The following is an 11,162-nucleotide window of genomic DNA, read 5'->3' as shown; positions in this document are numbered from 1 at the left end:
GAATTTATTAAAGGACAGGCATAATTTATCAGCAACAGGGCTACCATTATGGTGTTTTGGTATTATCAATGGCAACTTGCATAAGCTCATAATTATAAAATTAATTGTAAATAAAAACAAAAGTATATGTGAATAAGGTTTATTGGATTATAAATTAAAAGGTTAATATGTCGTATATTAATAAATTTCCTGTCAGTGTGTAAAATGTTTGCCTCATCATTGTGATATTGTAATCATTTTGTAAAGCTTGTCTAATGGTTTAGCTCCAAAACATCTAAGAGACTTAAATGATACATTTGGTAGTATAAATCATTATAGTGATTTTGTAGTGAATGCGGGTAAAAAAAAACCAAGAATGGCATTTGTCAATTCTGTGTTATCAATAAAGTTTGTTGAATTTTTTTTTGTTTCAATATATCATTAAAGCTTGTTGAAAGTTGACAGCGACGTCAGTGCAGATGTGCGATGGAGGCCCCGTTGTCTAGTCACACTGGCTCCGAAGAGGATGATGATTATGGGAGGAAGGTTCGTGGAAGGCCAAGACTGGCTGATACAGATCGGGTCAAGAGGAGGCTAGAATCCCGCAAGAAATACGATGGCCGCAGGGTTTACCTGGGGGAAACGCACGGGGCCTGGGTGTGGAGAAGAGAAAGAGGGGGAGGAGGAGAGCCCTGGAGCGATGCCCGTCTGGCTGCATACTTACTGGCTATGGAGAAGCAGGGGTGAGACCCGGCGCGAAATGATGATTTTAGTTAGAATGAAAATAAAAAGCATTATATGCAAACCGTATGAATTAAACATCTTATTAGAATCGCGCGTGGAATGGCAGGTCCTTTGTGCATGCTTGCAATCCTGATGCTAGCCTAGCAGCGCTATTTTTGTTGATAATTATTCTAGTCAGCCATTTGTTAAATTCTTAATCTTTTCTGGCAGTATTGTAGAAATTCTTTATTTCAAAATAGAGTTTTTGACAAAGCTGGCATTCTAACTGGTGCAGGACAAAATTTTAATGTTCACGAGCATTGTCCGAAATTTTAATAGGATTTATGTTGCCAAAAAAGCTATAAGTATGCAGGAATTTAAATAAACCTAAAGCCTTATTAGGGTTAAAAAAAAAGTGTTTTAATGGAAAATCTACCAGTCTTTTGCAATGTGATCACACGGTAGTGATGTTGAGTTGTTATGCTTTTTTTTTTTTTTTTTTTAATGAATACACTTTGGGTTAACTTTTTTTTTTTTTTTTTTTTAAAGCTGATGTAAATCTGGAAAAAAATCAAAACTAGGTACACTTCTTTCTGTAAAGAAAAAAAATAGCATTGATGCCTAACTCCTCTCTTAATTGGTAACTTTTTTTTTTAACTCTCATCCTGGGTAAAAAAAACCCCCCCACAACAAAAGCAGAATGTTTCCATGGAAGTATTTATTTTTTGGCCAAGTTAAACATATATTAAAATCTGCTAAGAATGATAGCATTGATTCAGTTGCAGAAGAATGTAACAACTTTTTGATCACTACAGATTTAGCTGAATAGATGATGTGGGTGCACATTGTGTGTGTGTGTGTTGCATATGGTCAGATTTAGATGAGTAGCGTGGGTTTTCAGTAAAATGCTTATAAGATTGTAAAAGTTGATTTGGATTGGGGGGGGGGGGGGGAATGTGGTACCTACTACAAATAACCTCTAAAGTTCAGATCCCCATATACAGATGTGTATACTAAAAAATATAGCACTTTATGGGCTGCATTATGTTCTTCAGGCGTGAGTTTGAGAGCCACTTCATAAAATGTGATCAGTAAACATCCAGAGCATGCAAGTCCAGTAACCCTTGTTAGATTTTGACTTATCAACTGTCCCTAAATTGCCTCAGGAGGTGAGATAAGGAGAATATTGTAGTTACAACATCGTAGTGCTTATTACTTTATAGAAAATAAAAATGTTACACTTCACAATTTAAACAACTTACACAATAAAAAAGGCATGTGTGTGTGGTATATAATATATAGTGTTAATGTAAATTTTTTTTGAATTTCCAAAATTATACCAGATATAACAAAGTAGGAAAATAAAGTGAACATGCACAATAAAGTACATGGCTGAGTTATTAAAGTGATGGTAAATCCTAGCATTTGTGAAATGCTAGGATTTACCATTGGAACAAATAAAGAGGGCACTTTCATTCATGATGTGAAGAAGTATAAAATACTTCATTCTGAAAGGTCTTTTATTTGTTTACAGCGTTCGCTGCACTGAGCTGCTAAGGCAGAAAGTAGTAATTATAAGGCTATACATGGCATTATCAATTCTCCCTAGACTTATGTCAAATTAAAGGGATATGAAACCCAAAATCTTTTGTGATTCAGAGCATACCATTTTTTTAAAAAGTTTTCTATTTACTTCTATTATCAAATGTGCTTCATCCCCATGGTATTCTTTGTTGAAGAGACACCTAGGTAGGTGTCTGGAGCACAACATGGGTGGAAATAGTGCTACCATCTACTGCTCTTGCAAATGGATAACATTCTTGCAAAACTGCTGCCATATAGTGCTCCAAAATGGTCTGGTTCCTGAGATTATGCCCCTGCTTTTCAATTAAAGATACCATGAGAGACTGACAATTGATAATAGAAGTAAATTAGAAATTTATTTAAAATCACAGGCTCTATCTGAATCATGAAAGAGAAAAAATGTTTGGTTTCATATTCCTTTAAAACGTATAAATCCTGAGGTACTTTCAAAACTTAGAAGCTAGTCTCAAAAACTGTGTTCCTTACAAACATATCTGTTCAGGGATACTTACAACTAACTTTTAAGATGTCTACTACTTATTCTTCCCTCATCTTCTCCATCTACTTCCTTTAGAGTGTAAGCACCCAAGTCCATCTGTCCTGTTGATCATTTTATGTAAATATGGTGTACATTGATTCAAGGGTACAGCCCCCTACCCTTGATTTCTGTAAATATGATTATTGTACTCTATAACTGTATACTCATGATATATGTAAATATCTTCAGGTTATAGTACTCCATAACTGTATACTTAATGTTACAGCGCTGCATAATATGCTTGTGCTTTATAAAAAATGATGATAATAATGTTTGCATAAGCTGCTTTAAAGGGACATGAAGCTCAAAAATGTTCTATGATTCAGACAGGGCATGCAATTGTAAACAACTTTCTGATTTAATTATATTATTTTAATTTGATTTATTATGTTAAACTTTTGTTGAAAAGAATACCTAGGTAGTCTCAGGAGAAACACCTTACTGGGAGCAAGCAGGTGATTGGTGATTGCACATATATGCCTCTTGTTATGCTCTCATCCAGTGTGCTCAGCTAACTAACATTAGTGCATTGCTGCTCCTTCAGCAAAGGATAATATAATAACTAAGCAAATTTGATAACAGAAGTAAATTGGAAAGTTGTTTAAAATCTTAAGCTCTAATTGAATTATGAATGAAAAATGTGGGTTTTATATCCCTTTTTTAAGTGGCATTTTACCCTGGTTAAAATACTGCAAAATAACTCGGGTTCAGAAAAAAAACTGTACAAATTTGGGGAAGCAGGGGACCAGATTATTTAAAGGGATTTTAAACCATAAATTGATTCTAGATAGAATGTATTCAAAGCAAAGATTAGCATGAAAATTATGTAGATATTTTTAAAAGAACCAAAATAATTTTAAAATATATATATTGCAGGGATAAGTGTAAAATTTTCCTTTATTTTTTTATTTCAAGATCGTACAAAAAATACAAACAAAAAAACAAAGAAAACTCTACACATCAGAACAAATAAAGTCTAAGGAATAGGAGATTAAAAGGAAAAAAAATCTCCATTACCCTAATTGTCAAATCTACTATAATGCCATCTTACTGAGGTATCAATAATGGGTAAATAATTTGTTTTTGTATACTCTTAAAGAATGTTAATAAAGCATACCCATTTCATACAAATCATACAATACCTGTTTTGCCATTGAAATAAAATATATTTTTCTATTATTAGACTATCCAATGATAATAAAGCAGTGCTTGACAAATATGTTTAAAAATTTAGGAGCCAGTAAGAATATTTAGGAACCAGACAGTGGGATTTCTATGTAGATATATGGAGAATAACCCAAAAAGTAAAAAAAAAAAAAATGATAGAATGCGCCTCATGGTATACATAAATAGGTCACACAAGCAGGAATAAAAGCAGATCAGTCCTACTCACGTTAAGCAAAGCACTAAGAGTGCTCAACAGGCAGGTCGGATCCTAAGAGTCGTCCGGCAGACTCACATCAGCACAGCAACAACAAGGGCGATCCTCGTCTAGAGAGCGCTCGCAGTGAAGATGAGTCAGGGAGTCCCAGTAGGAAAAAACAAATATCGTGTCCATATAGGTAATAGAGGCAGCAGCAGAAAGATGAAGTTAAAAGTTTTATTAAAACTTATTAAAAACAGCAACGCGTTTCTCAGTGACACAGCATCAAGCTTAAAACACATCAAAAATACATTGCAAAGTAAACTTGCACTCATACTATTATGTAATAAAAATTATTCAACAAAAAAGTGAGGGCTCAAAAATATGAGGTCTCAGGTGTTAGAGAGAAAAAAAGGCAGGCGAAGGGCTTTAACATTGAGATACATACGTCTAAATGTGTGTGTATATATATATATATATATATGTATTAGGGCTGCGCGATTAATCGCATATGCAATTTTTAAAACCGCAATTAATCACCACAATTTAAAAACTGCGAGAGTATGCGTTTTTGTTGCTAAAAAACCCTCAGATGTGACTGTACTGCATTGATTTGCATGTGATTTCTTGCAAACCAGCTCCATCTAGTGGTTGCTTTTAGCACACACTTGTAAAATGGCTGTTTTACTTTCACTTTCTGTTTGTGATCTCAGTAGCAGCCGATCAATTTATATGAAGTCGAAAAGCAGAGCCCATGCAGGAGATGTGAAGAGGAGGGAAAGCCACTTACTTATATTTCCCCCTAGGGACGTTTGCAGTCTGAAATTTAGGGTATGTAATCATTATGGAACCTCCCACACAATCTCCTGCTCTCTGAGAAACGGCTCAAATACATAGCAGATGCAGTTAACCCCACGGCTGCCAAAAAGGCTAAAACTGCAGTCCCCTCTGCTAGCTAGCTGCTGGGTTAACTGCACCTACAATGTATTTGATATCAGCAAGGCACATCATTTCTGAAAGGAACAGCCCCACACCCCTACTGCTATATGCCTGTATTGGATTCCTGGACAGGAGCAGGGCTTGTTTTCAGTCCAGATAAAATGTTTTAAAAAAGAAGAAAACCTATATATATATATATATATATATATATATATATATATATATATATATATATATATATATATATATATATATATATATATATATATATATATATAATCTCAAAAGATAGACAGCACTCTCTGGTCTTAAATACAAAGGTTGTTTTATTTGTAGACACGGTCTGAGGAAGGGGAAGCTTTCCCCGAAACGTCACTACAAATAAAACAACCTTTTGTATTTGAGGGAGTCCCACTATTGCGGTGCCACACTTCCTAGGTACACCTGTTTATCCCACACGTATAGTGTATTTCCCTAGGGTGTTTGTCTCCTCTCTGTCCCTTTCATTGATATGCCTTCAGATTTGTGAATAGTGGGACTCCCTCAGAACCGCAAGTATAAACCGCTACGGCAGATTGTTCTAAAGCACAGATGTGGTTTCAACATGAAAACAATGAATGTTATAGCCTAACTGTGGGATCACCTGAATAAAAGGGATATTTTGCATATTGGTATAACTGCCTAAACACAGCTATCAGTATCTTTAATGGAATAAGAGCAGTCACTGATGCAATTTTCAAATCCAGACACACTCTGATCATCCATTGTATATCTATTGTTTGGACGTGGTACATTCAATCACAGGATATAATTCCTCTACTTCAGTGCTGGGAACTTTAGTGCATCCCTCCTGTGACTTTTAACAGGAGGATCCTGGAACTTTATATATTTTTTCAGTTTATGATTTTGAGCTTTGAGAGCTCTCTCTTTTATGAATCATGATTCCCCTCTTTTTTCTGTATCCATAGTGCACTATGATAGAAGTTGAATGGCCATATTCATTGTGATATATAATATAAATTGCCTTTATTTTCTCTCTCACTCCTGCAACTAACGATTATTTTCATATTTGATTAATCGGCCGATTATTTTTTTCGATTAATTGGATAAAAAAAGAATCAATAATCGTTTCCTATATTTTAAATAGAATCCACATACTTAGTGTTACAAATATAAACTTCAGACTAAAACTTTACATTAACACAACTGTTTGTCCAATTTTTAAGCAGCAGGGCACAGTTTTATAATTAAACAAAACCAAAAACAGTTTGAAAAGAGGTAGAACTTCCACCTTGGCAAGGGGCCTCTCAATAAAGTAACCCTTGACCTCATTCTAAAATAAAAAATATCTTGAATATCTATATGCAATGGTAAATAACCAGCTTTTATAAGGTTAGGGGAAAATATCTAGTCCGCTCTAAAATAAGATATATATACTTATAAAGGTTGAATCTGGTACATATCAGAATTGATTAAAAATATCAAAAAACAATAAAAAAAACAAGCCAAAAGCACAAAGGACTATATATCAATAACAGGACAAAGCCTTACACATTTATTTATACAGTACATATAATCAGCAATAGCAAGCAATCCGCTAATAATTGTGCATATAGATAATAGTGCACATCAATTTAAATAACTCCCATCAATCTAGGGGCTAGGTGTAAATAACAAGCTCAACACTATCATGCAAAGCATAGTTTCAAATCACCTGATTTTAAGGGATACTGAACCCAATTTTTTCTTTCATGATTCAGATAGAGCATGCAATTTTAAGCAACTTTCTAATTTACTAATATTATCAATTTTTATTCGTTCTCTTGCTATCTCTATTTGAAAATGAAGGCATCTAAGCTAAAGAGACGGCAAAATGTTTGGTTCAGAACCATGGACAGCACTTGTTTATTGGTGCTGTCCAATCAGCAAGGACAACCCAGGTTGTTCACCAAAAATGGGCCGGCAACTTAACTGACATTCTTGCTTTTCAAATAAACATACCAAGAGAATGAAGAAAATTTGATAATAGGAGTAAATTAGAAAGTTGCTTAAAATTGCATGCTCTATCTATCTGAATCACGAAAGAAAAAATATGGGTTCAGTGTCCGTTTTAATATAAACAATCCAAATGATGACTATTATATCTGGGTTGCACACCCTATCTTTACATATGTTTAGCCATTGCAAAACACCTTCTTATGCAGTATTTTTAATCTTGTTTTTATTTTATACCATAACAAATTAAATAATGGTACATACAGTAATACACTTTTTTTTTTTTAAATGTATGACAGCAACATCAGCTATGGGTTCTTGGAAACCCCAAGGCAGAACATGCAGTGATCGGAGATGTAATCGCAGAAAATGCAGCTTGTCTGCCGAAAGAATAGGATACATGCAGGAACTGTTGGCACTTTTAGATGGTTCTCTTTAAACAGCGCTGTGCTCTTGGCTGCACTGTGTAGGTTTTCCTTAACACTGCGCATCCAGAGCAAAGTGCTGTTTGAAGTGAACAGACATATATGGAGAAGCGCTGCAAAGCAGTGCATTTATTGTTGACTGTCTCTCAGGGATTTGTTCAACCCCCCCCCCCCCCCAGCCTTTTCTGGTTTGCTAACTGTGACTGAATGTAAGATGTTCTTGTGAGCAATGCATCTTTTTATTACTACATTTATACCCTGTGATGTTTGACCAAGAGAAAAAGGAGACATTTTTTAGGTGACTTTTTTCTGCAGCTAATTTGCAATGCAATTTTCAAATGCAACACTAGATTATAAAACTTAAAAAAAATACTTTACTCTCTAGTTAAATCAATAAAGTGCAACTGAACTGGTTAATTAGTGTAACTACTTAATTTACAATTGTATCTTAAAATGACCTGCAGAATTTTTTTTCACTAAAAAAATGTCATCGCAGAAAGGGAAGAAAAGTTCTGCCTCTGGGTCAGTAAACTTGGAATTGTATGGAATGGCAAAATTTAATTAATTAAATTATCCATCTATCATCTATATCTCCCTCTCTCACACAAACTCCTTTTCTCTTTTTCTTCCCTTCTCTCTCCTCTCTTACACTCTCCCGCCGCTCTTACACTCCCCTCTCTCACACAATCTTCCTGCCCTGTCTTTCTTTCCTCTTATCTCTCTTACTCACTCTTCCATCTCTCACACATTCTCCTAATGTGTCTTTTACACATCCTCCTCTCTCTCACACACTTCCCTCCTCTATTTTAAACTCTCCTCCTTTCTTCTATTTTTTCTTTCTTTCTTTCTTTCTCTCTCTCTCTCTCTCTCTCTCTCTCTCTCTCTCTCTCTCTCTCTCTCTCTCTCTCTCTCTCTCTCTCTCCCCTCTCTTTTTCTCTCTCTCTCTCTCTCTCTCTCTCTCTCTCTCTCTCTCTCTCTCTCTCTCTCTCTCTCTCTCTCTCTCTCTCTCTCTCTCTCTCTCTCTCTCTCTCTCTCTCTCTCTCTCTCTCTCTCTCTTTCTCTCTTTCTCTCTTTCTCTCTTTCTCTCTCTCTCTCTTTCTCTCTTTCTCTCTTTCTCTCTTTCTCTCTTTCTCTCTTTCTCTCTTTCTCTCTTTCTCTCTTTCTCTCTTTCTCTCTCTCTCTCTTTCTCTCTTTCTCTCTCTTTCTCTCTTTCTCTCTCTTTCTCTCTTTCTCTCTCTTTCTCTCTCTTTCTCTCTTTCTCTCTCTTTCTCTCTCTTTCTCTCTTTCTCTCTCTTTCTCTCTTTCTCTCTCTTTCTCTCTTTCTCTCTTTCTTTCTCTCTTTCTTTCTCTCTTTCTTTCTCTCTTTCTCTCTCTTTCTCTCTTTCTCTCTTTCTTTCTCTCTTTCTTTCTCTCTTTCTTTCTCTCTTTCTTTCTCTCTTTCTTTCTCTCTTTCTTTCTCTCTTTCTTTCTCTCTTTCTTTCTCTCTTTCTTTCTCTCTTTCTTTCTCTCTTTCTTTCTCTCTTTCTTTCTCTCTTTCTTTCTCTCTTTCTTTCTCTCTTTCTTTCTCTCTTTCTTTCTCTCTTTCTTTCTCTCTTTCTTTCTCTCTTTCTTTCTCTCTTTCTTTCTCTCTTTCTTTCTCTCTTTCTTTCTCTCTTTCTTTCTCTCTTTCTTTCTCTCTTTCTTTCTCTCTTTCTTTCTCTCTTTCTTTCTCTCTTTCTTTCTCTCTTTCTTTCTCTCTTTCTTTCTCTCTTTCTTTCTCTCTTTCTTTCTCTCTTTCTTTCTCTCTTTCTTTCTCTCTTTCTTTCTCTCTTTCTTTCTCTCTTTCTTTCTCTCTTTCTTTCTCTCTTTCTTTCTCTCTTTCTTTCTCTCTTTCTTTCTCTCTTTCTTTCTCTCTTTCTTTCTCTCTTTCTTTCTCTCTTTCTTTCTCTCTTTCTTTCTCTCTTTCTTTCTCTCTTTCTTTCTCTCTTTCTTTCTCTCTTTCTTTCTCTCTTTCTTTCTCTCTTTCTTTCTCTCTTTCTTTCTCTCTTTCTTTCTCTCTTTCTGTCTCTCTTTCTGTCTCTCTTTCTTTCTCTCTTTCTTTCTCTCTTTCTTTCTCTCTTTCTTTCTCTCTTTCTTTCTCTCTTTCTTTCTCTCTTTCTTTCTCTCTTTCTTTCTCTCTTTCTTTCTCTCTTTCTTTCTCTCTTTCTTTCTCTCTTTCTTTCTCTCTTTCTTTCTCTCTTTCTTTCTCTCTTTCTTTCTCTCTTTCTTTCTCTCTTTCTTTCTCTCTTTCTTTCTCTCTTTCTTTCTCTCTTTCTTTCTCTCTTTCTTTCTCTCTTTCTTTCTCTCTCTTTCTTTCTCTCTTTCTCTCTCTCTTTCTTTCTCTCTCTTTCTTTCTCTCTTTCTTTCTCTCTCTTTCTTTCTCTCTCTTTCTTTCTCTCTCTTTCTTTCTCTCTCTTTCTTTCTCTCTCTTTCTTTCTCTCTCTTTCTTTCTCTCTCTTTCTTTCTCTCTCTTTCTTTCTCTCTCTTTCTTTCTCTCTCTTTCTTTCTCTCTCTTTCTTTCTCTCTCTCTCTTTCTTTCTCTCTCTCTCTCTTTCTTTCTCTCTCTCTCTCTTTCTTTCTCTCTCTCTCTCTTTCTTTCTCTCTCTCTCTCTTTCTTTCTCTCTCTCTCTCTTTCTCTCTCTCTCTCTTTCTCTCTCTCTCTTTTTCTTTCTCTCTCTTTTTCTTTCTCTCTCTTTTTCTTTCTCTCTCTTTTTCTTTCTCTCTCTTTTTCTTTCTCTCTCTTTTTCTTTCTCTCTCTTTTTCTTTCTCTCTCTTTTTCTTTCTCTCTCTTTTTCTTTCTCTCTCTTTTTCTTTCTCTCTCTTTTTCTTTCTCTCTCTTTTTCTTTCTCTCTCTTTTTCTTTCTCTCTCTTTTTCTTTCTCTCTCTTTTTCTTTCTCTCTCTCTCTCTCTCTCTCTCTCTCTCTCTTTGCATTCTGAAAAGAGGTGGCCTTCAAGGTCTAAGAAATTTGCATATGAACCTCCTAGGTTAAGCTTTCAACTAAGAATACCAAGAGAACAAAGCAAAATTGGTGATAAGTAAATTGGAAAATTGTTTAGAATTACATGCCAAATAGCCCTTAAAAGGGCCTTTTGCGGGCATTGCCCCAAAGTAATCAGCTCTTTTACCTGTAAAAAAAAAAATACCACCCACCCATTCCCCCCTTAAAAAAAACCTAACACTACCCCCTTAAAAAAACCTAACACTACCCCCTTGAAGATCACCCTACCTTGAGATGTCTTCACCCAGCCGGGCAGAAGTCTTCATCCGATCCGGGCAGAAGAGGTCCTCCAAGCGGCAGAAGTCTTCATCCAGATGGCATCTTCTATCTTCATCCATCCGGAGCGGGTCCATCTTCAATCCAGCTGACACGGAGCATCCTCTTCAAACGAAGTCCAAGCGAAGAATGAAGGTTCCTTTTAAATGACGTCATCTAAAATGGCGCCCCTTGAATGGCGATTGGTTGATAGGATTCTATCAGCCAATCGAATTAAGGTAGGAAAAATCCTATTGGCTGATCCAATCAGCCAATAGGATTGAACTCGCATTCTATTGGCTGTTCCAATCAGCCAATAGAATGCGAGTTCAATCCTATTGGCT

General features: G+C 35.6%; 1 protein-coding gene across 2 annotated transcripts in view; it reads left to right on the top strand.

Annotated features, from left to right (window-relative positions):
* Positions 1 to 447: 447 nt before the first annotated feature.
* The window catches only part of ZNF653 (zinc finger protein 653), an 87,908-nt gene continuing 77,193 nt past the window's right edge, over positions 448 to 11,162 (top strand). For both annotated transcript variants that reach the window (XM_053717857.1, XM_053717856.1), the window contains exon 1: positions 448 to 722. In XM_053717857.1, the coding sequence (XP_053573832.1) occupies positions 466 to 722 (257 nt within the window). In that variant the 5' untranslated portion in view covers positions 448 to 465. The remainder of the gene's footprint in view (positions 723 to 11,162) is intronic.

Source organism: Bombina bombina, chromosome 6 (assembly GCF_027579735.1).
Source record: "Bombina bombina isolate aBomBom1 chromosome 6, aBomBom1.pri, whole genome shotgun sequence".
In the NCBI taxonomy this organism is placed as follows: domain Eukaryota; kingdom Metazoa; phylum Chordata; class Amphibia; order Anura; family Bombinatoridae; genus Bombina; species Bombina bombina.
Note: the sequence above shows the minus strand (reverse complement) of the source record. Positions and strands in the feature narration are given on the sequence as shown.